Source organism: Lepidochelys kempii, chromosome 6 (assembly GCF_965140285.1).
Source record: "Lepidochelys kempii isolate rLepKem1 chromosome 6, rLepKem1.hap1, whole genome shotgun sequence".
In the NCBI taxonomy this organism is placed as follows: Eukaryota; Metazoa; Chordata; order Testudines; family Cheloniidae; genus Lepidochelys; species Lepidochelys kempii.
In genome coordinates this window covers 5,408,617-5,436,388 of record NC_136385.1, presented here as the reverse complement: position 1 = coordinate 5,436,388, position 27,772 = coordinate 5,408,617, and the positions used below count along the sequence as shown (strand labels likewise).

Below are 27,772 nucleotides of genomic sequence, written 5' to 3'. Positions count from 1 at the left end.
ACTAAAGGCCACGGTGAATTCTCTGTCACTGGCGATTTGTAACTCAAGATGGGTTGCTCTTTTCTGAGAGATCCACTGCTCTGCTTCAAACCAGGACGAATTCAGGGCAGTCCTATGGCCCGTGTTAGACAGGAGGTCAGACTAGATCAGGGCTTCTCACAACAAATTTTTTGGTGGCCTCAGCGAGTGGCCATCAACTCTTGCTGGTGGTCGCTCTGACAGTTTTTCCTAAAATATGTAATTAACTTTAGGAAAAACAAATAAATATGCTCGTACCCATGTCCAAATCACTGTAATTTATTTACGTAGGGTTATTTTTTGCAGACTCAATAATAAAAATAGTGTACAATTGTCTCTATTCTTTAGACCTAAACAGACGAGAAACACAAATAATGTGCTTTGCATGTTTTGCTTTTTCGGTTGATATTTTTTTCAGACTTGCTAGCTAGTAAGTCTGCTACTGTGAAAACTGATAGTTGTATATTTGTTAATATCACTTTTCACAGCAGACTTACTCAGCCCCAGCAAGCTAGGGGACACATTAAGCCCTAGATGGGGAGGTGGAGGGGGCAGGGAGGATGGGGGCTGGGTAGAGGGCTGAAGGAAGCAGCGGGGGACAGAGCAATGGTGGAGGTTGAGCCCAGGGCTGGAGCCTGGGGTCTGGCTGCGCAGCTGGGGGCTGGAGTGGTGTCAGAGGCAACGTGGGGGGTGAGCCCAGGGCCAGAGCTCTTTAGAACATGGGATTTTCTCCTAACACCGCAACCGAGTGACCTCTTGATCTTCCTTTCGATAAGCCGCTTAGACTGATCGCTAGCTGCCATCACTTTGTGCTAGGGCTTGCAGCTCCTATGAAACGACCTCACACAGCTCAGGGTCTATACCAACCTCTCATTCTCCCTAACCACAGCGCTTGGCCTCCTCACGTCATGTGACAGGGAGTTCCTCAGGGTAAATCTGCTGGGGAGGGAATTTACTGTGTCCTTTTCAATCAGGGTGAAGGGACTTACTCCCCACACCGGCCCTGAGCGGGTTGAATTAGGCCAGGCAGGCCCAATTAAGTGGCAAACAGGGGAGAGATTTAGGCTACGGGGAGGCTGCTAATTGGATGCAGGCTCATTTGTGAGGGACCAGGCAGAGTTTACATCAAGCCAAGAGCCTGATACCAAAGAGAGGGCTGCAGAGTGAGGTGTGGCAGGGAAGGGAGAGGAAAGGAGGGGCAGGAATCCATGAGACCTAGGAGAGAGGGGGCTGACTAGGATGAGGGGAAGCAAGGTAGGAAGTGGTCCAGGGGTGAAAACAGTGAGGTTAGGGAAGATGTGCAGACCTTGACTGTTTGGTAAAGGGCCCTGGGGTGGAACCCAGCGAAGAGGGAAGGTCTGGGTTCCCCTGCTGGGGGGCACTGCCAGGGGCAGCCAGCTAGCAGGCTGTCTGGGTCATGGCAGGAGGGACAGGGTCAGGGCAGTGGGTGGGAGGACAGTTGAGTGTGCTTTCTCTGGAGAGATCTGGAAAGTGTCCTACTCCAGCAAAGGAATCCACTTAGTGAGCTGGCCGGAGGGGCAAGTCATGAAGAGGTAGCAGCCAGCAAGAGCAGGGCCACAGACTGAAAGTGCCAGAGAGTGATGGGATGCAACCACTGGAAGGGGCATCGGCCGGGCAGAGTTAATCCCCAGAGTGGCCACGAGGAGGTACCGTCGAGCTGCGAGCAGAGAGCTCCATGACAATACGTGGTGCGAGTGATTTCGTCCCTTTGCGTGGCCTGGAAGCCTGGCCTGGAGCCACACCACATTCCCCTTTCCCGTCCACAAACGCACCCGTTGGATTTGGGGATGGTTTGAAACGACCTGAGATATCAGGCAAGGCAGGCGAATGACTCCGAGAGCTTGGCTTTATTGGACGTTATCCAATAGCACCTCGAGACCCTGAATGAGATGGGGGCCCCGGTGCTGCAAGGAGTCCAGCTGAGATCAAGGCACCCCATTACTCTGGGAGTGCCATCTTCACAGTGAGAGTCAAGCCGTGCGCCAAATAGCTCACAGTATAAATAGAAAATGGCAGGATAATTCTCCCCACGTTACAAGTGGGGAAACTGAGGTGCAGAGAGACTCAGCCCCTCCCGCTCTAATGCACTAGACCCCACTCCCCTCCCACTTCTGGGAGAGAACCCAGGAGTCCTGGCTCCAGCCCCCCTGCTCTAACCCACTAGACCCCACTCCCGTCCCACCATTGGGGATAGAACTCAGGAGTCCTGGCTCCCAGCCCCCCATGGATGCTCTGAAGGTTTGTTCCAAGTCCTGCTTGTCAGTTTGGTGTGTGGATCTGGAGCAGCCCATGGGGGGTGATGTGGGTGGAGCTATTGTTTGGGGGCACCGGGGGGAGGGGAGGCACCGCTCTGGGCCGGCTCGGCCCCATCACCCTCCATCCTCTGCTTGTACTGGCGCTTGAAGAAGCCAAACTGGAAGGAGACAGAGGGGAGAGAAGGTGAGAGCCAGCCAGCCGGAAACAGGTGGACTCATGCCTGGTTGGGGGTTGGGGTGTGGGAGCCCCCAAAGTAAATACCCTTTCCCCTTCCCCACCAGCTGGGAGAGTCACAGGCCCCACCCCCAGGGTGATGAGCTGTGCGGGAGGGGTCCAAGCCCTACCCCCCTCACCTTGTAGAGGGCTGCAGTGATGAGAGCCAGCAGGACCAGGCCCCCCACGCTGCTGCCCACGATGATGGGCAGGTAGTTATAGACCTCAGAGTGCTCCACCACCGTCTGCACCTGCGGGAGAGGAGCTGTGAGATGGGGACCCAGGAGTCCTGGCACCATCACCCGCCCCTGCTCTAAACCCCCAGACCCCACTTCAATCCAGAGCAGGGACAGGACCCAGGAGTCCTGGCTCCCAGCTCTAACCACTACCCGATGCTCTCTCTATCCCGGGCACAGTCACTCTGGTACCTGGCGCTGGATGAATCCGTCCTTCTGGGTGTATTTCCTCTCCTCGTATTCAATCTGGGCCTCGCTCACCAGACTCACTTTCTGCTGCTGAGTCTGGAACAGATAAATTCACCGTCCCTGACCAGAAATGGCACAAACCAGGCCGGAGCAACAACCCAGAGGGACCCAGAGCAATTTACAGGCCATTCACACAGGGGCAATCCCTTGCCCGGCACTGAGATGCAGCCACCTCTGGGGAGGGGAAGAGGAGTTGTTTACACAGGGGGTAGGGGGATCCCTCATCTCGTGCCAGGAGGCAGAGGCAGCTCTCGTACCTGGGAGACCCACTGGAAGCTGACGTTCCCTTTGATCATAAACTCCAGCGGCTGCTGCATTTCCAGGGAGGCGATTCTGCACCGGATCTTCTTACAGGTGGCCACAGAGCAGTCCTGGGTGCAGAAGGGTATCGCCGGGTGAGGCAGGGGGCATGCAGGGGCTCAGCATGGCCATGAGGGTCTGGGTCTGTTTATAGCAGGGGTCGCTCCCCCAGCTCAGCCCCCCACTCGCTGTCTGTGTTAGTGCGGAGGGGAAGGGGCTGCTGGGACCCGCGCCAGCCTGTACTCACCAGCAGGGGGCGCTCGCTCATCTGCTTCACAAAGTCCTTCGAACCGGGCGTTTCAGCCTCACTGGTGCACTGAGCCAGCTGGGGCTGGGGAGGGAGAGAGACACGGTGTTAACGGGGGCGGGAAGGGGACCCAGGGCCTTTCCCCTCTATGGGGCACTGGCTCTAATCCGGCCCTAGGACAGGGGACTGGCTGGTTTAGGGGGTGGGGACAGGGTGTGTTTCCCCCGTAAGCAGCCTGTCCCAGCAGGGGGCGCTGTAGGGCCGAGCAGGTGTCACTGGGCCCATCTCACACACACAAGGGCAGGGAGAGGCAGGTACCTTGGAGGGGACGACCTCAGAGGCGTCCCACACCCGGACCCCGCTCAGCTCCACGGGGAACTGGAACGTGACCGAGATGGGGACGCTTCGCTGCCGCAGGTTCTTGACCTGAAAGAAACAGACTCGCTACAGGGCACTGCAGGAAGAGAACCCAGGAGCTCTGATCCCCAGCCCCCGCTCTGACCCTCAGACCCCAATCCCCTGCCAGAGCTGGGGATAGAACCCAGGAGTCCTGGCTCCCTGCCCACCCCCACCCCTCCGTGCTCTAACCTACTAGATCCCATTAAACCACTTCCACTCCCTCCCTCTTGCCCCATCTCCCCCTCGCACTCTGTGCCGCCGGCCTCACCTCGTACCCATGTGTCACTTGCACACTTGTCCCTGCCTCCTCGGCGGAGAAGTTGACGTACTTGGTCGACTCCTCGAGGCTGGGGGAGGAAAAGGACGGAAGGAAGGAGAGAGACGGGAGTGTGCTGGATGGGGCTGGAGAGTGGCGGTGGGGTGTCATGTCCAGAAGGGGGCGCTGTGCTACAGGGAAGGGCTCAATAGGGGGCGCTCTCCCCTTGCAATCAGCACTGGCGCCTATGACCCCGTGCAGCGCTAGGGGGCGCTGTGTTGCAAGGAACAGGGGGCCCAGCAGGGGGCGCTCTCCCCTCTGTCTCCGCACGGACCTACCTGTTGAGGATGACGAAGATGCCGTACTTGACCGGCAGCTCTGCCCGGTGATTCATGCGCTCGGTGATGGGGCCGCCATTGTCACTGGGGGGAGTGGAGGGCAAAGGGGAGAGACGTGAGGAGATGCAGGCAGATAACTGTGCAGGGAGGCTGCATCACGGATTCATAGATTCATAGATATTTAGGTCAGAAGGGACCATTATGATCATCTAGTCTGACCTCCTGCACAATGCAAGCCACAGAATTTCACCCACCCACTCCTGCAAAAAACCTCACACCTATATCTGAGCTACTGAAGTCCTCAAATCGTAGTTTAAAGACTTCAAGGAGCAGAGAATCCTCCAACAAGTGACCCGTGCCCCATGCTACAGAGGAAGGCGAAAAACCTCCAGGGCCTCTTCAAATCTGCCCTGGAGGAAAATTCCTTCCCGACCCCAAATATGGCGATCAGCTAAACCCTGAGCATATGGGCAAGATTCATCAGCCAGATACTACAGAAAATTCTTTCCTGGGTAACTCGAATCCCACCCCATATAATATCCCATCACAGGCCATTGGGCCTATTTACCATGAATATTTAATTACCAAAACCATGTTATCCCATCATACCATCTCCTCCATAAACTTATTGAGTTTAATCTTAAAGCCAGATAGATCTTTGGCCCCACTGCTTCCCTTGGAAGGCTATTCCAAAACTTCACTCCTCTGATGGTTAGAAACCTTCGTCTAATTTCAAGTCTAAACTTCCTAGTGGCCAGTTTATATCCATTTGTTCTTGTATCCACATTGGTACTGAGCTTAAATAATTCCTCTCCCTCTCCAGTACTTATCCCTCTGATATATTTATAGAGAGCAATCATATCTCCCCTCAACCTTCTTTTAGTTAGGCTAAACAAGCCAAGCTCCCTGAGTCTCCTTTCATAAGACAAGTTTTCCATTCCTCGGATCATCCCAGTAGCCCTTCTCTGTACCTGTTCCAGTTTGAATTCATCCTTCTTAAACATGGGAGACCAGAACTGCACACAGTATTCCAGGTGAGGTCTCACCAGTGCCTTGTATAATGGTACTAAAACCTCCTTATCCCTACTGGAAATACCTCTCCTGATGCATCCCAAGACTGCATTAGCTTTTTTAACAGCCTTATGACATTGGCGGCTCATAGTCATCCTATGATCAACCAATACTCCAAGGTCCTTTTCCTCCTCCGTTACTTCTAATTGATGCGTCCCTAGCTTATAACTAAAATTCTTGTTATTAATCCCTAAATGCATGACCTTACACTTCTCACTATTAAATTTCATCCTATTACTATTACTCCAATTTACAAGGTCATCCAGATCCTCCTGTAGGATATCCCAGTCCTTCTCTAAATTGGCAATACCTCCTAGCTTTGTATCATCCGCAAACTTTATTAGCACACTCCCACTTTTTGTGCTGAGGTCAGTAATAAAAAGATTAAATAAGATTGGTCCCAAAACCGATCCTTGAGGAACTCCACTGGTAACCTCCCTCCAGCCTGACAGTTCACCTTTCAGGAGGACCCGTTGTAGTCTCCTCTTTAACCAATTCCTTATCCACCTTTCAATTTTCCTATTGATCCCCATCTTATCCAATTTAACTAATAATTCCCCCTGTGGCATGATATCAAATGCCTTACTGAAATCGAGGTAAATTAGATCCACTGCGTTTCCTTTGTCTAAAAAATTTATTACTTTCTCAAAGAAGGAGATCGGGTTGGTTTGGCACGATCTACCTTTTGTAAAACCATGTTGTATTTTGTCCCATTTACCATTGACTTCAATGTCCTTAACTACCTTCTCCTTCAAAATTTTTTCCAAGACCTTGCCTACTACAGATGTCAAACTAACAGGCCTATAATTACCCGGATCACTTTTTTCCCTTTCTTAAAAATAGGAACTATGTTAGCAATTCTCCAATCATATAGTACAACCCCTGAGTTTACAGATTCATTAAAAATTCTTGCTAATGGGCTTGCAATTTCATGTGCCAATTCCTTTAATATTCTTGGATGAAGATTATCTGGGCCCCCCAATTTAGTCCCAGTAAGCTGTTTGAGTTTCGCTTCTACCTCAGATATGGTAATATCTACCTCCATATCCTCATTCCCATTTGTCATGCTACCATTATCCCTAAGATCCCCTTTAGTCTTATTAAAGACTGAGGCAAAGTATTTGTTTAGATATTGGGCCATGCCTAGATTATCCTTGACCTCCACTCCATTCTCAGTGTTTAGCAGTCCCACTTCTTCTTTCTTTGTTTTTTTCTTATTTATATGGCGACAGAACCTTTTACTATTGGTTTTAATTCCCTTTGCAAGGTCCAACTCTACTTGACTTTTAGCCTGTCTCACTTTATCCCTACATGTTCTGACCTCAATAAGGTAGCTTTCCTTGCTGATCCCTCCCATCTTCTACTTCCTGTATGCTTTCTGCTTTTTCTTAATCACCTCTCTGAGATGCTTGCTCATCCAGCTTGGTCTACAACTCCTGCCGATGAATTTGTTCCCCTTTCTTGGGATGCAGGCTTCCGATAGCTTCTGCAGCTTTGATTTTAAATAATCCCAGGCCTCCTCTACCTTTAGATCCATAAATTCTTCAGTCCAATCCACTTCCCTAACTAATTTCCTTAATTTTTGAAAGTCAGCCCTTTTGAAATCAAAAACCCTAGTTGCAGATTTATTTTTGTTAATCCTTTCGTTCATTTTGACCTGAATTAGCTCATGATCACTTGAACCAAGATTATCCCCTACAACCATTTCTTCTATGAGGTCCTCACTATTCACCAAAACCAAATCTAAAATGGCATCCCCTCTAGTCGGTTCAGCAACTACTTGATGAAGGAATCCATCAGCTATCGCATCTAGGAAAATCTGAGTCCTATTTTTATTACTAGCACTCGTCCTCCAGTCTATATCTAAGAAGTTAAAGTCTCTCATGATCACACAGTTTCCATTAGTATTTACTTCATTAAAAACATTAAAGAGGGCTCTATCCATATCCAAATTAGATCCCGGCGGTCTCTAGCACACCCCAAGCACTATCCCAGGGGAGGATCTAGTAGTTTTCTTCCCAATGTGATTTTTGCCCAGACAGACTCTGTCTTATCCATTTCATCGCTTCTTATTTCTTTACGTTCTACCTCATCATTGATATACAGTGCTACTCCACCACCTTTGCCTTTATTTCGGTCTTTCCTAAACAGCACCTACCCTTCAACACCTGTAGCCCAGTCATGACTCCTATTCCACCCTGTTTCTGTTATCCCTTTATCTGGTTTCACTTCCTGCACCAGTAACTCTAGTTCCTCCATTTTGTTACCTCGGCTCCTCACATTGGTGTACAAACATCTTAATTTTTGCTGTTTGGCCTCGCTCACATTCTGTACCCGATTAGGCCCGGTCATTCTACAGCCAGTATGACCTATTAGACTGGTATCCACACTGCCCTGCCTCCTTATATCCATTCTCCTACCCATGGCTGTATCCTTTCTTACTTTGTTTTCTTCCTTCTCAATGCTAAAATCCGGCCTCTGCCCTGCCCTGTTGCCTGTATGGCCCTCTCCCATTGCCCCCACCCCGCCCCCTGGCCCTGCACGGCCCCCTCACCTGCTGGCATTGGCCGTGATCTGCAGCCTGTCCCCCAGGTCGGCCTCAGAGGAGACATCGAAGGTAGCCACGAAGACGGCCTGGAAAACACACAGGGGTTGAGAGCTGCTGGGCTCAGGGCCTGGGGAACTGCCAGAGACTGCGGGGTGGGGGAGGCACAGGGGATCAGGGGGTCTGTTGTATCAACTTAGATGGTATAAATGGGCCCAGAGAGGCAAAAGTGTCAACATGACCCTGTCCCTGCCAGACAGCATTAACCCGGTTTGGGATCCAGAGACCTCAGCCGGCTCCGTGCCGTGGCCACACCCCATTCACCGTCCTTGTCTCACAGTCGCAGAAGAAATCAGCTAAGGCCTTGGCACTGTAACGTGTTCAGCAAGACTTTTATCCTCCCCCTGCCCGGCGCCTGGAGAGAGTGTTTTATCCTCCCCCCGTCGTCTGAGCGGCTCTGGACGCAATCCCTGGCCGCTGGGGGAGGAGAGGAGGTTAGTGGAGGGGCTGGAGCAGGCCTGGGCGCGGGGGTTAAAGTCCAGCCCCGGTTCCCGGTGGACAACACCGGGCAGAGGCACAAGTGGGGAGAGCAAAGAGCAGCGCAGGGAGAAAATGCCCCTTCTGCGGCCCCTGCTGCCCCTCGCCGGCAGCCTCCCTGCTGGAGAGACCCCGGAGCAGCCGCTCCGAGAGCTGGCAAGCGGGGCCAGCCTCGGGCTGGTGCGGGCGCTGGATTTCGCCGCCGTCCTGAGCCCCGGCTCCCGGCAGCGAGCACCACACACAGGCGTGGCCGGCTCAGCCAGACGCTCCTGAGACGGAGGGGAGCGAGAAGAGAAGAAAGAAGGCGGGGAAGGGAAGGAGCCCATGGGGCAGGGGTGGGGAGACAAAGTCGCCCATCCCAGGTGGTGTCTGGATCTCGCCGGGGGCAGGGGCAAGTGGGTCCCTCTCCCTGGGCCTGGCCCAGTCGGATCAGGACACCTCTCAGGATCAGGATGACGAAAGGCCCAGTGGTGTCACGCTGGGTCCGAGGGGACGGGTTTGGGGGCAGCCATGACAATGATGCTGGCTCCTTCCCTTTCCCTTGTCTTTTACTGAGCCACGGTCGCCTCCCTCCCCCCCCCACCCCGAGTCGCTTCTTTTAAGGACCCCAAATGTGGGAGGGAACAGCCCCTCCCCTCATTATTTTCTCCCCCAGTGAAGCCTGATTTCCAGCCCCCCAAGTCTGGCCCTTGGTTTGCAGCCCCAGCAGGGCCTGACCCCAGCCCCGGAGTGACCTCAGGGCTCTGTTTGCACTGACTCGCGGGCTCTCCAGGGAGCTTTCCCCAGCACATCGCTTGTCACGGGCTGGGCTGACCCCAGGGAACTGCCCCTCTCTGCTCTCAGCTGGGCTCACCCCTGGCCAGGGCCCATCCCTACCTCAGCCCCGCTCCAGAAGATGGGGTGGTTGATGTGGCAGGTGCTGTTTCTCTGAGTCTGCTCCTCAGAGCCCACGGCCGAGCTGCACTTAACGGCCACGGCTCTCCTGTTAGACTGAGCACGGGAGACCAGCCAGTGAGAGATGTGGCCCACAGAGCCCCCTGCCGAGCCCCCACCTGCCCCCTGCAGCACAGCGCCCCCTGCAGAGCCCCCCGCCCACGCCCTGCAGCACAGCACCCCCTGCTGAGCCCCCTGCCTGCCCCCTGCAGCCCAGCGCCCCCTGCTGAGCCCCCTGCCCCCTGCAGCACAGCGCCCCCTGCAGAGCCCCCCGCCCATGCCCTGCAGCACAGCGCCCCCTACTGAGCCCCCTGCCTGCCCCCTGCAGCACAGCACCCCCTGCTGAGCCCCCTGCCTGCCCCCTGCAGCACAGCGCCCCCTGCTGAGCCCCCTGCCCCCTGCAGCACAGCGCCCCCTGCAGAGCCCCCCGCCCATGCCCTGCAGCATAGCGCCCCCTGCTGAGCCCCCTGCCTGCCCCCTGCAGCACAGCGGCCCCTACTGAGCCCCCTGCCCCCTGCAGCACAGCGCCCCCTGCTGAGCCCCCTGCCTGCTCCCTGCAGCACAGCGGCCCCTACTGAGCCCCCTGCCCCCTGCAGCACAGCGCCCCCTGCTGAGCCCCCCGCCCACACCCTGCAGCACAGCGCCCCCTGCTGAGCCCCCTGCCTGCCCCCTGCAGCACAGCGGCCCCTACTGAGCCCCTGCCTGCTTTCTGCACCAGCTGATCTCTCACATCCATCCCCTGTGTCCTGCCCCCCATGCCTGCAGTGTTTGGGAGGATTGGGTGGTACCTGGAGCAGCAGGACCCGGCGGTAGGACAGCGCGGCCGGGTAGAAGAACCGCACCATGGTGCTGTAGGAATTCTCCCCGCGGTTCTGGATGGAGACGGTGATGTTGAGTTCGGGGATGACCCCCACCACCAGGGTGCTCAAGCTAAGGGGGAGAGAAAGGGGTGAGCTTCCTCAGGGCAGTGCCCTAACAGCTCTGTGAGCTTCCTATAATGGTTCCCACTCAGAAGCCATATGGAAATGTGGTATGGTCTGAGGCCTGATGGAGTAGACAGGCCTCACCATGGAGTGTGGGGGAGGAAGCAGAGTGGGTGAAGAAATTCTCTTACCCTGAGAAATTGAAGGAAATTTGTAGTTCATCAGTGCAGACTTTGTCACTGCCACAGTCCTTCTCAAACGGGAGCTAGAGAGAGATCCAGGAAGGGGTTGCGGGGAGAAAGCAGGGAGCAGGGTGGGTGCGAGGGAATTGGAGTGAAACTCAGTCAACATTGTCACTCATCCTCCAATCTCAATTGTCACCACCACTACCAGTGCAGTGTGAACTAACACCGTCACCACGAACACACCCGCAATAACCTCCCGCAACACTGTCCCCACCACCACTGCATTCTCAGCCTCAACAACCGCCAGCCCCAATACTGATTTGACAGTTTCACCAGCATTGCAGCTGCCGCCACCTCTGCCAACACTATGAACCACACGACCAACTCTGCCATCACCACCACAATCAATAAAGTGTTAACCAACACCGTGACCAGCATCATAATCACTACCATCTCAGCCAACACTGTAACCAACACCGTTACAATCTCATCAGCCACCACGAAAAATGTAATCTGAAACAACACCGTTACCAACAATGCAGACACTGCCATCGCAACCAAAACCTCTATAGTCTCAACCACAACCACAATCAGTATCAATACAATCTGAACCAACACTGTCACAACAACTCACCCACTCTACCTAAGACTACACTTCCGCCAACATCACAGTCTAAACTGCAACCACCTACCAGTACAGTCCCAACATGTAACTTACAACACAGCCACAACATCCTCAACCAACATGGTCACCAACACCACTGATCTCCCCACCACCACCAATATATTCTGTACCAATGTCAGCATCTACAACACAGTCACTCCCACCGTGCCTCAGACAGTCACCAAGGTCAGTATAGTCTGAACCAGCAATGTCAACACCAACAAAACCACTATAACCTCACCTCACACTGCCATCAAGACCAGTACGGTCTAATCTAAACCAATGTCACCAACACAATCGCTCCAACCTCAGACGATAACCTCACCAAGCTCACCGCAGTCTGAATCAACAATGTCACCAACGGCACAACCCCTAAACCCTCAAACACTCGCCCGCACGACAATCGCACACATTAACACCAAGCATTGCTACAGTCTGCACCGGTGCTGTAACCAAAAGCACACCCACTAAAACCTCTGCAGACCATCACAAACCCCTTTGCCTGGCCCCGGCAGCCTTACCGAGCCTGCAGACACCCGCGTGGAGTCCTCACTCAGGATGGGTCTGAGGCGGCTGGCGGCAGTGATGGGTTCCCCCGTCAGGGTGTAGTTGAGGCGTAGGGTGATGGGAGTCAGGGTGTCCTCAGGGCAGAGCTGGAGAGACAGACACGTAGGGACCCATGAGGAAAGGTGGGATCCATAGAGAGGTTTGTTCTCTGGGTGATTTGGGAGCAAGGGACAGGGTTGGAGGGGCAGACACAGTGGGAGGGGAAGGAGCTGGGTCCCCTGTGCTCACAGGTAGCTTTATCTTATACGGATCACATTTCGTCTCAATGCCGAGCCGCAGTTCCCTGCTCAGGACGGGGCCGGTGGAGTCGAAGGCGGCTCGGATCTTCGTCCTCCCGGGGTCCAAGGACAGGCTGTACTGGATGGTGCTGGAGATCCCGTTGCCTATCACAGAGGAGAAATAAGGGTCAGAGAGACGTGAGAGCAGGATCGTTAATGGGACACAGAACAGGGGGCCTTGGCACCAGCTCCAATCTGGCCCCAGGGCAGGGACTGGCTGGCTCAGGAGGTGGGAATGGAATATGGGGCTTTTCCCCTCTAGGGGGCACTGGCTCCAATCCAATTCCAGCATGGGGCACTGGCTGGCTCAGGGGGGTGGGGAATGAGACATCGGGCCTTTCCCCCCTAGAGGGCGCTGTTTCCAATCCAACCCCAGGGCAGGAGACTGTCTCTCTTAGCGGGGAGGGGAGCGGGGGGTGGGTTTGGTCTGACCTAGGCTGTCCCTGGTGCCCTTAGTGACGGTGAAGCAGATATTTGCCCTGCTGGCCTCCGTGTCAAGCTGCTCTTGCTCCTGGCAGGCGAAGGCCGAGGTTGGGATCATGGGGGGCTGGAAGCTGATGGAGACCCCGACTCTGAGCACCGGCCGGGACCTGCCATGGGAGGAACAGAATCATCACCCAGCTGCTCCCTGCAATGGGGCCAGGCCGCCTCCCTCCCCTGATCCTCCCACCCAGCCTGGATGTGCTCACAGCACCCCAGGGAGATGGGATATGGACATGCAGCTCTGCTAGAGGAGATGCTGGGGGGCAGAGAAGGGAGCAGCAGAGCTGTCATTGTGCCATTCTCCAGCAGGGGGCAGCAGTCACACACACACACACATGCACTGGTGCTGTCTGTGACTGCCATGTGGAGCAGCGCAACGACACAGAGTAACTCACCTCAGCAGCAGGACCTGCCCTTGTGCCCCCACCGCGATGTCTGGCAGTCCGTCCCCCGTCAGGTCTGTCCCGCCACTGGCGGCCTGGCCAAAGTAGTGCAGCCTGCTGGGAAACTGTGACCCCTCTATGCGCTGTGGGGCAGAGAGAGCAGTAAGGGGTGGGGAAGGGGCGGCTGTTCTGTATAATGGGCACTAGGGGGCAGTGGAGGGTGAGGGATGGGGAAGGGGTGGCTGTTCTGTACAATGGGCACTAGGGGGCAGTGGAGGGTGAGGGGTGGGAAAGGGGCGGCTGTTCTGTACAATGGGCACTAGGGGGCAGCGGAGGGTGAGGGGTGGGAAAGGGGTGGCTGTTCTGTACAATGGGCACTAGGGGGCAGCGGAGGGTGAAGGGTGGGAAAGGGGCGGCTGTACTGTACAATGGGCACTAGGAGGCAGCAGAGGGTGAGGGGTGGGAAAGGGGTGGCTGTACTGTACAATGGGCACTAGGGGGCAGCGTAGGGTGAGGGGTGGGAAAGGGGCGGCTGTTCTGTACAATGGGCACTAGGGGGCAGTGGAGGGTGAGGGGTGGGCAAGGGGCGGCTGTACTGTACAATGGGCACTAGGGGGCAGTGGAGGGTGAGGGGTGGGAAAGGGGTGGCTGTACTGTACAATGGGCACTAGGGGGCAGTGGAGGGTGAGGGGTGGGCAAGGGGCGGCTGTACTGTACAATGGGCACTAGGGGGCAGTGGAGGGTGAGGGGTGGGCAAGGGGTGGCTGTACTGTACAATGGGCACTTGGGGGCAGTGGAGGGTGAGGGATGGGAAAGCAGCAGCTACAGGCTAATAGGCACTAGGGGGCTATGGGGCCCCATCATGTCTCTTCGGGGCTTTGTGGTGACCCCTCCCCCCAGGAGCTGGGCTCACCTGTCTATACTGGGGATTGAGGCCTCCCTTTTCCCCATGGAAGATGTACAAGGCCCCGCTATTGTCGCTCTCCATGGGGGCCCCGATGGCCACATCCGTCTGTCCGTCCCCGCTGATGTCCCCGATTTCGGACATGCTGGCCCCAAAGCGTCCGAACGCCTGCCCCATCTGCCCCTGCAGTGTCTTGGTGCAGATCAGTGTCATCCCCTGCAGGCCCCATCGAAGGAAACACATGGGGAAAGGATCAGCACTGACTTCCAGCAGAGAGTACCCCTGCCCCTACTGACCATCTTTCCCTTGCTCTGCAGCAAAGCGCTCCTTGGCACCGCTCTGGGGCATCGTGGCCAGAACTGACTGGCAGGGAAAAGCTTCCCTGAATGATTCCCCCCCATCCTACTTCCTGGAGCACCACACCTGTTACTGCCATGCTAATTGTCCCAGCATCACAACCCCATGGCAGTGCAGGCAAAGAAGAACCCCAGGCCAGCCATCTTCCCCCTGGCTCCATCCTCTTTCTTACCGGCCAGTTAATCAGGCAGTTATAGACCCGTCCTCCATTCAGAGGTGTATGGTACATGGGGGCTCCGATTAGAACCAGGTCCGTGTTCCCATCTCTGTCGAGGTCCACAGCGCACAGTGTACCCCCAAAATATGAGCCAATCTGGAGAGGCAGATAAGTCACCCCTTTCATTTAGTCACCTCCTCCTTCTTCTCCCCCTGGGACCCTTCTCACCCTCTGGGGCTGAGGATTCAGTCCCAATCCTCCTTCCATCCCCAGTCGCACCCTCTCGCTGCACAGTGGGTGGTGCTGTTGCTGAAAGGGTTCTTGCACAACGAGGCAGCTAGATCTCGGAGAGACGCTGAATGTTAGTTGTGGTGCAGTTCTTTCTAGCGGCTGTTCTAGCCCGAGTAAAGTTTATTCACTGACTGAGTCACTCTTGTAAGTTCTGTTCCGCTGGAACGTATAGGCAGTTAGATCTTGGAGAAATTCACTTCGTTAGTGTAGTGTGATCCTTTTTGAACACTGCTGATATCACTAGTAATGTAATTTTCCTTGCCTGAGTCTCTCTAGCCCAGATCCACAAAGGTACTTATGTGCCTAACCCCCAGACTTAGGTGCACTGAGATTCACAAAACCTCTGCATGGCTGCTGCTGACCCCTTTAGGTGCCTAACCTGACTTGGTGCCTATGTTTTTGCAGTAGAAGCTCCTTATGTTGCTGCCTCAAGGGCAGGGCATGTGCACTCCTGTCTTACTCTAGGCAGCCAGTTGCCCATTTCCCACCACACCCCAGCAGGATCCACAAACTGGGGGAAGACAAACACTCCTCCACCTGTAGGGCACCATCTGGTACATGTGGTCAGAGGAGAAGGACTTGAACAGGGGTCTGCTATTTCTTAAGTCAGTGCCCTAATCCCGGAGCTGCGGGCTCCCTCGGTCTTGCCTGTTAAAGTTATTCCATTTTAATTGACTAATTAAATATCAGTTGGGCTGCACAACGTGTACAAATCACAACCACCATAAGGCCCAGTGATCAGGGCACTCCCTGAGAGGTGGCAGAGCCCTGGTTAAATCCTTCTTCCTCATCAGGCAAAGCGGGGACTTGAACCAGTGGTCGCCTGTGACCTGATGAGGACTCTAAGCCCCAGGCTATAAGTAGGGCCCTACCAAATTCACATTCCATTTTTGTACATTTCACGGTCACAGCATTTTAAAAATCTTGACTTTCACAGTTTCAGATATTTAAATCTTAAATTTCACTGTGTATTAACAAAATATGAATATGTATTTAAAAAGGCAAAATATAAACATGCAAAGCCCTTAAGACTCAGCATTTCTCAAACTGGGGGTCCCAACCCAAAAGGGGGGTGCAAGGCTTTTATGGGGGGGCGGTCCACAGTATTGCCACATTTACTTCTGCGCTGCCTTCAGAGCTGGGTGGCCGGAGAGCAGCGGCTGCTAGCCGGGTGCCTGGCTCTGAAGGCAGCGCTGCAGCCAGCAGCAGCAGAGAATTAAGGGTGGCAATACTGTGACCCCCTTTAGGTAGGGAATCCCAGTTTGAGAAATGTTGTTTACATTTGTATACTTTTACCCTATAGTATAGGATACTTTTATAGTATAGGGTAAAAGTACACAAAAGACCAGATTTCACAGAGGAGACCAGATTTCACAGTACAAGACGTGTTTTTCACGGCCATGAATTTGCTGTAAGGGAGGCCCTCCCTCATCTCCTCTGGCTGGTTTGTGAAGATCGTGGGGGCTCTGAGCCTGCCAACTGGATGAGGGCTGATATTTGAGCTAGGTGGAAGAGCGCCTATCTTCCCCCCATTCATGGATCACTGGCAGGGGTAGGTGCCTCCCTGCAGCATCACAACGCCTAAGTCCCTTGGAGGGTCTGGGCCTCCATCGATATCCATCTTATGAGTTCTGTCTAGACTGTAAGTGAAGGTAACAGCAGTGGGATATTGGAGAGAGGCTGAATGTCAGCTGCGGTGCAATTCCCTAAACCAGTCAAGGTTATCCCCTGCCTGAGGCTCTCTGACTGAATCGTTCCTGAAAGTGAATCCAAACACAAATATTACACGATGTCAAAATCTTACAGGCTTCCTCCAGCCCTCTCTCTCTCACACCCACACTCCATATTACCAGTAACGCTCCCCATACCTGCTCTCCCAGCACCTCTGATCTGCGTGTCCATTCCCCACCCTTGGTATCTCGGAAGAACACGACGACTTTGCCGGTGTGTTGGTAGCGAGGGGCCCCGACCACGTAGCTGCTCTGCCCATTGGCTGTGATGACCTGAGACGAATAACCTCAAAGGAAGAGAGGGACGTGGGGAGGTGAAATGGGAAACAGCCCTACAACAGTGCTGCACAGAACTTTCCCAGAACTGAGATGCAGCCACCTCTGGGGCGGGGCGCGGGGGCTGTTTAAATAGGTAAGGGAAGCTCGGTGGGTTTGTTCTTACCGAGGTAAGCATCATTCATGTCAGTGGAGGTTCTGGATACGTTGATGAAGCTCGGCTGCCCGCCGCTCCCGTACAGGAATATCCCACCGGACCAGTCATAGGCTCCCACCGCTCCCAGCACAGGCCCGTCCTAAATCGACAGGGACGGCAAAGGGGATCGATTACAGGGAACAGACAGCACGGCATGTATTTACTAGACACGGCCACCACCTGCAGCACAGCGCCCCCTAGCATCGTGCTGGGACACTGGGGTCAGTGCTGATGGCCAGGGAAGTGAGCACCCCCTACTGGGCCCCCCACACCACTCGCTGCAGCATAGAGCCCCCTAGTGTCTGCCCTGAGTGGGAGGGGGGGTGCCCCCTGCACTGCTCCCATAGGACTCTGGGCTCCAGGGACACACCCTGGGGCCAGGCGTCACTCACAGGGGACAGCAGGGAGCTGAATCCTTCCTGGGACATCTCCAGCTGGAAGGAGCTGCCGCTCTGAGACTGGGTGCCTGGGGGGAGACACAGACAGACAGACACAGGAGAGATCATCATAGACAGTAAAGGCCCCGTGTCCCATTCCCTGAGACAGCCCGTCTCCCCACCCACGAGGCTGGATTGGACCCAGGGCCTCTAGAGAAAAGGCCCCGTATCCCATTCCTCAGCCCCTTGAGCCAGCCAGTCCCCTGCCCGGGGGCCCCCGTATGAGAAAGACATCAGTGGCATTTCTGCAGATGGATCAGTAGATATATGTTGGATGGGGAAAGAGAGAATATTTGGGGCCTATTTGGGCTCTGGATTCCCAGCAGCTCCCCGTCCCATATCCGCCTTGAAAACCCATTTCTAGAGCCCCAGGGCCAGTGCGGCCCCTCCCCCAGCTCTGGTACCTTCGATGGCAAAGATCTTCTCCTGCAGCTGGTTCTGGATGCCCTGGAGGGCGTCGAAATTGTCCACCCGGAAGACGTGCTCATCAGTGGGCTCAGAGGCGATCTCCTCAAGCTCCTGGTGGGCAGCAGTGCTGGAGAAGGCATCACCGACCTTCACGGCGTAGAGGGAGGTACAGGGGAGACCAGGGCATCAGCTTCAGTCATAGCCGAGAGCCCTGGGCCAACACCCACCCGCCCCGAGCCCTGCTGGGCCCCAGAGAGGCACGGCTCAGCCAGCGCCATGTGCTGCTCTGGTGAGTGGGGGGTGGCGGGCCGCTGGAGCCTGGAGTTATGGATCCTATCTCATTTCAGCACCGAGTTGTGTCGGTTGTACCAGCAGCAGGGCACAGGGGTCTCCTTGCCATGGGGATTGTCAGCGCTCTGGGGCCCAGCACTACTCAACCTCCAGGGCGTAGTGAGGGGTGACTGCAGGCAATGTCTCCGGAGGCGCCTCGGGGCAAGGGGTGAAGGGCCAGGACCACTGCACTAGTCTGGGTGGGTTGTGTGCAGTCGGTTCAGAGGTGGGGTCAGGCACCTCCCGGTCGCTGGGCCCGACGTAAGCAGCAGACAAAGGTCAGACAAGATCCAGTGGCTGGAAGCAGAGTTTACACCCATTCAGACTGGAAATAAGGTGTCAGGTTTAACCGTGAGGGGAATTAACCCTTGGAGCAGCTCACCACGGGCCATGGTGGATTCTCCATCCCTGGCCATTTTTATCTCAGGACTGGCTGGTTTTCTAAAAGATCTGCTCTGCTTCCAGCAAGGATTATTTGGGGCTGTTCTCTGGCCTGTACTACATGGGAGCTCAGACTAGACGATTGCAGAAGTCCCTTCTGGCCTGGGAATCTATGACTCTAAACCCGAGTTTTGCCTTGGCAAAGGGAAGGTGATGGGCCTGGCCCCGTAGTTCTCATGTGCTCTGCGCCCAGCGCTCTGTAGCATCTGTAAGGGCCAGTGTGTGTTCCTGGTGTGCTGGGCATGGCTCAAAGAGGGCAGAGTTAAGGTTGTGGGGGTGTTTGCCTTAACTGTGCATTTCATGGATTTCAGAGGCCTAAGTGCAGCCACTTTCCATGTTTGGGAAGGGCAGGAAGCAACACTGGGAAACCTTAACTCTGCATTCAGGAAGTTGATGGTATAACCCAGCTTCTATTGTTCACGCTCAGTTCTATTGTTCAGGAGACACAATTACATTTTCCTTTACTGTCTTTCATCAGCCATCTGTTTAATCAATGTTGATTCCCTTGACCATACCTCTTACACAAATTCAAAGCATTCATGTGGGTTTTAGAGCACTTTTAAATATAGCTCTTCAGCTGGAAATTTTGATCTCAGGGCAAAAAAATCCAAAAATCCACTGCAGAATGCAAGGAACGTTAGCTAATAGTAGGGATCAAACCCACAGGGCCAATTCCGGGTCAATGGTAACCTGCTGTCACCTTGAGCCACATGAATACCCTCTTGCTTCAAAAGAGACCTAGATCTTGATGCTCATTTCAATCTCTTTGGCTCAGCAGTTTGGCATGTGCCATTCTAGGCAGCCAGCGTCTAAGATTAATAATCTTTTGAATACTTCTTCCCCAGAGGGGCAGTGGGTGCCATGCACTAGTGGAGATAAACATCAAGTGACTGAGATCAGTTTGGGGAGGTTCAGAGCCACTTTTTGAGTTTCAGGTGTGTACAAAAAAGAACTGGTGATTTTGCTGGTTAACTGGGGGGCTGTATGTCAGGAACCCTTTGTTCAAGTGACCCCAAATTTGGACCACAAAACCTAACCTTTGTCCCCATGAGAAATTCCAAATTTCATGGCAATCTGAGTCAGCACGTGGACCATAGGGCACTCAGAAAACCCAACCTTTAACTAGAAAGCTCTGCTCAACCTGAACAACAGAGGAGCTCCAGCTCTCCTATAATGTCACACGTTGACCCAATTACAACCCAAGATGAGTTCTTTTCCATTATCTGATGGGAACCACACACCCCATCCCATGTCCCTGGACATGGGCTCAGATCCATACTAGTTCTCCGCACAGCTGCAGCTCACCCCGATGGCATAGCGGATGATCCCAGCACTCTCAGCCTCAGGTATGACATCTGAATAAGAAAGCGGGTCTCCAGATTTCTCCCCATCTGTGATCACAATGAGAATCTTGGTGGCCTCATCCCGAGCTCCTTTCCAAGAGGTGAACAGCTGCTGCCTGGAAAAGGGGGGTGGGGAATGCATGGGAGAGTTATTGATATGTAATAACATGTAGCGCTCGTCCACTGCTTTGGCATTGCAGATCTCAAAGTCCTTTACAAAGGAGGTTCGTGTCATGCTCCCATTTTACTGATGGGGAAACTGAGGCATGGGGCGGGGATGTGACTTGCTTAAAGTCACAACACAACAGAGGCTCAGACCTGGCACTAGAACCCCAAAGTCCTGGCTCCCAGCATCCCCACCCCACTTTAACCTACTAGTCCCCAGTCCCCTCCCACAGCTAGGGATAGAACCCAGGAGTCCTGAGTCCCTATCCCTTAGCTTGCAGGTCCTTGCAGCCCATTCCCTGTGGAGTCAGCACGGGGAGCAGGGCAATACCTACACCACTTTCCGGATGGCTGTGGCTGTGTACGTTGCTCCCGTGAGCTGCATGACCGACCTGAGGAGGCGATCGGGGTCGCGACGCTTCCTGTACTGGAAGAAGTCGAAGTGCTCTCTAAATCTGTGCGAGTACTGCATGAGGGCGAACTGCAGGAGGAGGCAGGGAAGAAGAGAAAAAAACAACCCCGGGGTGGAGGGTCAGAAAAGCAGGAATCAGACAAAGTTAATGGCAGGGGCAGGTGGTCGGGATGTCACTGGTTCTGTGGGAATTTTTTCCTGGTTTTGGATGCAAAATCCATTGCTGCTCCCTGGAGCACAGCGCCCCCTAGCACCGCACTGGGGTATTGGGGTCAGCGCTGACTGCGAGAGGCAGGGTACGTAGCCAGGGTTCAGCTTCTGCCCTTTACCTGCGTGTCGGTGCTGCGGAAACGCTTCATGATCTCAGCGAGAAACGTCTTCATCTTTGTAAAGTCATCAGGTACAATGCTGCCCGAGCCGTCCATGAGGAGCACTATGTCTGTGGCACGTCTGGGGCACTCTGAGTGGGACAGGAAAGAAATATGTCCGACTCCTGACTTAACTCCACAAACATGGAGAAAGCCCAGTAGAAAGAGCTAGACCAGACCAGTGGGTCCATCTAACCTGGTATCCTGCCCCATCCCTGCAACCCCGGATCAGACCAGTGGGCCCCTCTGTCGCAATATCATCCCGTCCCTGCCATGGAGGGGTCCTGAGCGTAGAGCATAACATGCACTGGGATGAAAAAAATACACCCCTCTCCCTCCCAGAGCTGGGACAGAACCCAGGAGTCCTGGATCCTAGCTCCCACTGACATCCTGAATCAAACGAATGGGCCCACCTAGCCTGCTATCCCAACCCATATCAGACCCATGGGCCCATCTAGACCCATCTTGTCTCCTTCCCCCCGCCCCACCCATGACCCCTGAGTGCTGGTTCCTCCCTATGGAGCTGCCCCGTACCTGCCTGGGTGTCCGGGATGCGCTGGACCTGCCGGAGGCTCTGGTCCAGGAGGAAGCAGTAGCCGTTGACGTACATGTTCTCCCCACAGGCCCGGTGCACCGTGGGGCCGCACACCTGGGCCACGAGAGAGGGACGGGATCAGCAGGTGATGAGAACCCTGGGGGTGAAGCAGAGAGCCCAGGGCCTGCTCCCCCACATGGATATGCAAAGAAAGGCTCTGCCAGGGCAGGGGACCCCCTTGGGGCAGACGGGACCCCAGAACCCAGCACTCGGACTCCCAGAGAAGAGACAGGGGAGAGACATGGGGACATCACTTGGTTCCTATGCTCCTTGCTATGGCAGCATTCAATCACTGTTGCCATGTCAACATCACCCAGCGGGTTGCCACTCTCCCTGGTACGTCTGTGCACCATCATTACCTTCCCTGTGATGTCATTCTGCAGTTACTGTCACCATGGTGATGTCACCACCCTCCCTGCCATTTCGTTGCACTGTCTGGTCTCCCGCATTCCTCCAGAACATCATCACAGTCACGGTAGTCATGGTGATGTCACTTGCTTACCGCTGCCCTCACAACACCATCGCAAGTCATTCAAGTGGCACCTGGCTACCACCACCTTACACAGCGTCCTAGGCCATTCGCCCCTTGCCATGGCAACAACGCCCCGATCATCTCCATTCAGAATGCTGCTGTGACCAGGTCACCCCCCTGTTTGCAGCCCTCCCCTGGCTCCCTCTTCTCTATCACATCAAACACGAGCTGCTGGTCTTCCCTTTCTAGGCCCTTATCGGCCTCTCCCCCCGCCCCCCGACCTAGCATCTCTCAGTCTGTGTCGAGCTGTCGAGACGCGTCTCTGATCGGCTCCTTGTGCCGGCCTCCACCGCCCAGCCGTTACATTTTCCAGCTAGCCCCTTTGTGCTGTCTCTCGTGCCACCCCTCACACTTGGGACGAGCTCCCTGGAAACGGCCACAAAACTACCGCCTTGTCTCCTGCACAACCCTCCTTCAAGCTCTCCTTTGCCGTGAGGCCTACAACGAAACTTAACAACGATCAGGCTGCTGGTGCGCTGAGCCCACTGCCGATCATAGCGACCAATATTGTCTCATTGTTCTCCTCCCATGTCCCTGCTTGTATCTAGCTGTTGCCTCGTCTTAAACTTAATTTGTAAGCCTCCTTGTATCGTGTTGTTGTTCTGTGTTTGTACAGGACCAAGGACCTGGGACTCTTGGGCGCTACCCTAATACACCCAGTAAATAATATTTTGAAAATGCACAGTTCCAGTCAGGGTGACCTCCCGCCCTTACCACCCCACACCATGACATCACCACACAGTTGCTCCAGGGATGGTGACATCATCCATTCCTGCAATAGGAACCCATCCCCCCCCGCCAGGTGTCCCCCAGTTATCAACCGCCCTGGGACAGCGCTCAGGTGTTCACGTCCCGCGGTCACACCTTCCCGTGTGATGGTAGCTCCCCAGGTGCTCATGTCTGTGATGTCACCTGGTTATCACCCACCCTGTGACATCACCGTGCTGACACTCTATCTCACAAACATTGTTGCGGGGAGGACAAGTCTGTGGAATTCTAGGCAAGTGACTGAACTTAATTCTGGGTGATACCCTGGTATAAAAAAGCCGCTCCAGACCCACCCCCAGCCCCTCTGGATGTGGTACCCACCAGGAGATTGGAGCCATGGGCAGCCAGAGACAATCCGAGGGACATGTTCACTGCATCCGGGGGCCCTGAGAGGAGAGACACACCAGCACCAGGTTGAGAAATCTTGTGGCTGGATATGTTTAGTCCATCATTTCTCTGAGTCATTCCCCACCCACACATGGCTCTTCTGACTCAATCTCCTTCCCAGATATGTGGGGGAGGAGGGGAAGTCATTGCACATACCCCTGCAATTGAATGGAAATCGAACCCGGGAGTCCTGATTCCCAGCCCCCATTGTTCTAACCCACTAAACCGCACTTCCTTCCTGGCGCTCGACACAGAACAAGCTCTGATCCCGAGCCTCCCCCCACAACACCTCTCTAACCCACTAGACCCCACTCCACTCCCAGAAACTGGAATAGAGCCCAGGAGTCCTGGCTCCAAGTCCCCTCCCCCCCACAGCCTGCCCCACTAGACCCCATAGCAGAGGGTGGCTCTACTCTGGATGGGGATCGCCTGGCAGCTTCTGGAGCCCGGGTCGCACTTGTAGACTTTGCCGGTTTCATTCACTTCTCCTGTCTGCAGCGGGGCCCCGGCGAGCAGCCTGTGTGGGAGAGAGAAGATAGGGGCTCAGGGGCGCCCCATCATCCCTAGGGGGGGCCAAGCTGGGGCAGCCCAGTCAGACATGTGCGGCCCTGAGCCCACGTTCGGCCCTTACCCCCCGGCGCTGACACTCCCGAACTGCACCACGCTCTGCCCAAACCCCGCGGCAGCCTCCTGGAAGGTGATGGGTACCTCCACGTCCACACTGAATCCACGGCTCGGTACCAGCACTGCAGGGGTTAAAGACCCATCCATTAGCGCTTCCCCTATGCAGAATGGGGCCAGTGGCGGGGCCTTAGGCACCAGCTCTTCCCGGCTGTGGGACTGACTCCCAGCCTCATCTGCTCCAACCCACCAAAGTCCACTCACCTCCCAGACCAGGGGATGGAACCCAGGAGTCCTGACTCCCAGGCCCTCCCCCGCACCCTCTTTGCTCTGTGTTTGTACAGCCCCTAGCAGAGCGGGGTGGTGGTCCATGGCGGAGCCCTACAGGAATACGTAGAAAAGGAGTCTGGGGATCTGCGCGTCTGTATGCAACATGATGCGCTTTGAACATCACATCTGATCACATCCAAAATTTCAGGGGATGTTTCAGGTCTCAAGGGGGCAAAGCCCTGTGGGTTTGGGGAAAATCAGAAAACTGGAAGGAAGGAAATGGGACACACACACACACACCCCCTGGCATCTGGTTAGCAGAGCCTGCAGCTTCAGCCAGCTCGGTCTAGAACACCTGCCACCATCCCTCATCCCGGCATCGCATGGAGGGTAACCTGTGATGCCCTGAACCACTGATCAACAGAGAATGGTGAGAGAGGAGGAGGCATGTGGGAGAGAGAAGGGGACAATGGGGGTTCACACTTGATCCTGGCATGGGGGTGGAGATGGGGAAATGGAGCACCCAGAACCCTTGGCAGGTGGGGGAGATTGGGGTCCTCTTGTGTAAGCAGAGTCAGGATGAGCTCCACTCTGACATCTGGTGGTGAGGTGTGGCAAGTTGTGGAAAAGAACTTCAGGGGCCGATCTCATTTTCATAGGCACACCCACCCCACCTTGAATGAGGCCATAGCTGCCCAAATGGTCACTTTGGCTGCTGTGGGATCCCCAGTGTCTCTGTTATTGGGGCAGGAAGAATAAATTGTTATTACCCTGATTATGGGAACTGTGCTGGGAACTGTACTTGGCCTTTTGTTATGATGGAGGGACTCACCATCAACTAAGTAGCACTCGCTAGGCAAGGGACATGGTTCCAAAACTCTGTGAATTGAGAGAGGTTTGAGATAGGTATGGGGTGTAGGTCTCAAACACCAATTGCACTGTTTGCTCTTTCTACTGTGGAATGTCAGAGCTAATTTTGGGTCTATTAAGAGTCTTGCTAGCATACTGTGCTGAATTCACTTTGGCCTTATGGTGCACCAGCCCTAAGGCTCCCACTATTATGAGCTGAAATCCCTGAGCACTGTGTCAAGTAGTGGGGAGCTAGAAGATTTAGAGTGTAGTAGTGCTGTTTGTGGATAGGCTGCTGGAGCCCTGTGGAGCAGTCAGCTTCAGGTCACGTAAGGTGCCCCTTTCCTCTTTCCCCCCACACACAGGCACATTTTTAGCCAGACTGGGGAGCAACACTCTGCAGATGAACTTTCAAACTCTGGGGCTGGACTTTTTGGACTTTGGGTGATTTTTGGATTGCTGGACTTAAGAGACGTTTGGGTTCTGGGACTCAAGAACCCGAGGGAAAGGATGTGGCACAGTTTGCTGGGGTGGGTCTTTGCTCATGGTTTGGTTGATGAACACTAGTTGTGGTGTTTCCCCAATTTAATGCTGATGTCATTTACCTCAGGTTATTAAAGATTCTCTGCTACACTCAGACTCTGTGCTTGCGAGAGGGGAAGTATTGCCTCTTTGAGGCACCCAGGGGGTGTGTAAGATTTTCCTAGGTCACTGGGTGGGGGCTCGAGCCAGTTTTGCATTTGCTTTGACGAGAGGGAACCCCTGTGTACTGAACCCGGCCCTTGCTGCTATCAACTTGGCCTGGTAGAAGGGTTACACTTGTATGGAGGAAGGGGAGCGGGAAAGAGATTGTGGGGGATTGGTGAGCACAGGGGAGAAAGGAAGTAATGGGGGGCACACAGAGCCCCTGGCAGGGGATGGGGGTGGGCTTCAGGGGGGTCCCCTGAAGCGAGGGGGCTGGGAGAATGTGAGGAGCCCCCAGAATATTCAATGAGCTTGGCCGAAGTGGGAGGCCTTCTTGTAAGTAACCATGACAACCCACGAAACCCCCCTCCCCTCCCAGCGCTATGGGGAGAACCCAGGAGTTCGGCACCCACCCCACCCCCTCTCCCACTCTCCTTCACTAGCCCCCACTGCTTTCCCATTGCTGGAGGTAGAACCCAGGAGTCCGGGGGTGGGGGGAGGGGTTGGTAAGACTTTCCAGAGGAAGGAAGTATATGGTGAGTGTGTGCTTGCAGGGAGTATCCCAAGCTGTTCTGTCTCCAGGCGGGGCCCTCAGCAGGCATATTCCCTCCCCCCCCCCACACACACACAAGTGCTAAAAAAGCAAATAGGGGGCCCCCTTGAGCTGCTCGGGGCTCTAAGCAATTGTTTGGTCTTCTTCTGCCTAGTGCTGGCTCTGCTAGTAGCAGACTGGCGCCCCCCACGCCTACAAGGCTCTGCAAAGCAATTGGGAAACAACCCGTCCTCTGGTGCAACCCACTTGGGAGTGGCACCAGTCAGGCGCTGCAGAGGCTGGGGAAGGGGAACCAGGGGAGGTGGTGCTGGGCTCTTGGGTTCTACCCCAGCTCTGGGAGGGGAGAGAGGTCTGCTGGTTAGAGTGGGGGTGGCGCTGGGAATCAGGACTCCTGGGTTCTATCCCCAGGCTACTGCAGGGGGTAAGTTACAATTACTTTCCTCCACCCTAGACAGCACAGCTGTGATGCCACCGGTGCTCTGAGGAAGTGAGTGGCCCAAGAGAGTTGCGTGGGGTGTGTTGGGTTGGGATGGGGTGGGGTGGGGAAGTGACTTGGACAAATGCGTCTCTGACCAAAAGTCTGGAGGGGTGGGGGATGGGAGAGCCAGGACCATCGTCTGTATTAGAGAACTCCAATTGGGAAACTTGGAGAGAGACAGTCCTTTCTATAGGGAGTGTGAGGGTCTAGTGGGTTGGAGCCAGTGGGGTTGGGAGTCAGGACTCCTGGGGTTCTCGCCCCAGCCCTGGGAGGGGATAGGGCTGTGGTGGGTTGGAGCAGATGGGGCTGGGAGACAGGAGTTCAGTGTGAGAGAGAAGCAGAAGGACAGGTCTGTTAAAACATGTCAGTGCCAATCCACCCCCCAACTAACCCCGTTACCCTTTTCCCCACCCAAATCCCCCAACCAGCCCCCTTACAGATCTCTGGTGGGTCCCCCTGCATATCCCCTCCAGCCACTCCTGGAAATTGCTGAGTGAGATCAGCAACTCTGCACAGCCCGCACCATAGCAGACGGGGTCTGTCTGGAAGTGCTCTGACCCCACTGCTGGGGGTCCTGGGCAAAGCTACCCACCCAAACCCGCTGCCAGAGGGGCTGAGGCTCAGTGGGGGAGGAACACCGGCTCTGCACTGCACCCTCTGCACAGTCCTAAGGAAAGAACCCAGGAGTCCTGATTCCCAGCCCCTCCTTGCTCTTACCCACCAGACCCCACTCCTCTCCCAGAGCCAGGGTCAGAACCCAGGGGTCCTGACAGTCCAGCTGCTTCCATCCCCCTGCCAGAGATGTACACACTGGGCATCTTGCATGGGGGACTTCAGCTTTTCCCCATCCTGCTGGCTGGCACTCACCTGTGCACAGGTAGATGAGCAGAGGCAGGGGGCCCATCCTGGGCTGGGTGAAGGAGGGGAGCATAGGGTGCGGGGAGCCGTGTGCCAGGAGGTATGAGATTTGAGGGTGCAGCCTGCAGAATAAGCAGCAGAGTGTCAGAGTAAAGAGAAGTGCAATCAGTGTCGTGTGAAGGGAGGGTGAGACCAGCCCTGGGGAGGGGACTGGACTGGACTCAGGGGAGATGCAGGGAGAAGTGAACAAAAGAAGGGAA

General features: G+C 55.0%; 1 protein-coding gene across 1 annotated transcript; it reads right to left on the bottom strand.

The window, feature by feature from the left end:
* LOC140912356 (integrin alpha-D) lies at positions 1-27,740 on the bottom strand. The gene is made up of 30 exons (XM_073346617.2): positions 27,522-27,740; positions 23,831-23,945; positions 23,613-23,716; positions 23,134-23,198; positions 21,452-21,566; positions 20,879-21,009; positions 20,473-20,618; positions 19,935-20,088; positions 17,855-18,005; positions 17,406-17,479; positions 16,984-17,113; positions 16,680-16,828; positions 14,536-14,676; positions 14,016-14,222; positions 13,115-13,245; positions 12,669-12,826; positions 12,187-12,341; positions 11,913-12,044; positions 10,734-10,807; positions 10,408-10,549; positions 9,563-9,676; positions 8,159-8,238; positions 4,534-4,617; positions 4,208-4,286; positions 3,859-3,966; positions 3,541-3,624; positions 3,251-3,364; positions 2,937-3,029; positions 2,649-2,759; positions 1-2,452 (listed from the first exon to the last, which is right to left on the bottom strand). Exons 1-30 carry the CDS (start codon positions 27,583-27,585, stop codon positions 2,351-2,353), a joined length of 3,507 nt encoding a protein of 1,168 aa, XP_073202718.1. The 5' UTR covers positions 27,586-27,740; the 3' UTR covers positions 1-2,350.
* Positions 27,741-27,772: the final 32 nt, after the last annotated feature.

Coding starts and splice junctions, on each gene's coding strand:
- LOC140912356 (XM_073346617.2), bottom strand. CDS start 27,585: ATGCTCCCCTCCTTCACCCAGCCCAGGATGGGCCCCCTGCCTCTGCTC. Junction 20,619..20,878: donor TCCGCAGCACCGACACGCAG/GTAAAGGGCAGA, acceptor CTCCTCCTGCAG/TTCGCCCTCATGCAGTACTC. Junction 10,550..10,733: donor ATTTCCTTCAATTTCTCAGG/GTAAGAGAATTT, acceptor TCTCCCCCTTAG/CTTGAGCACCCTGGTGGTGG.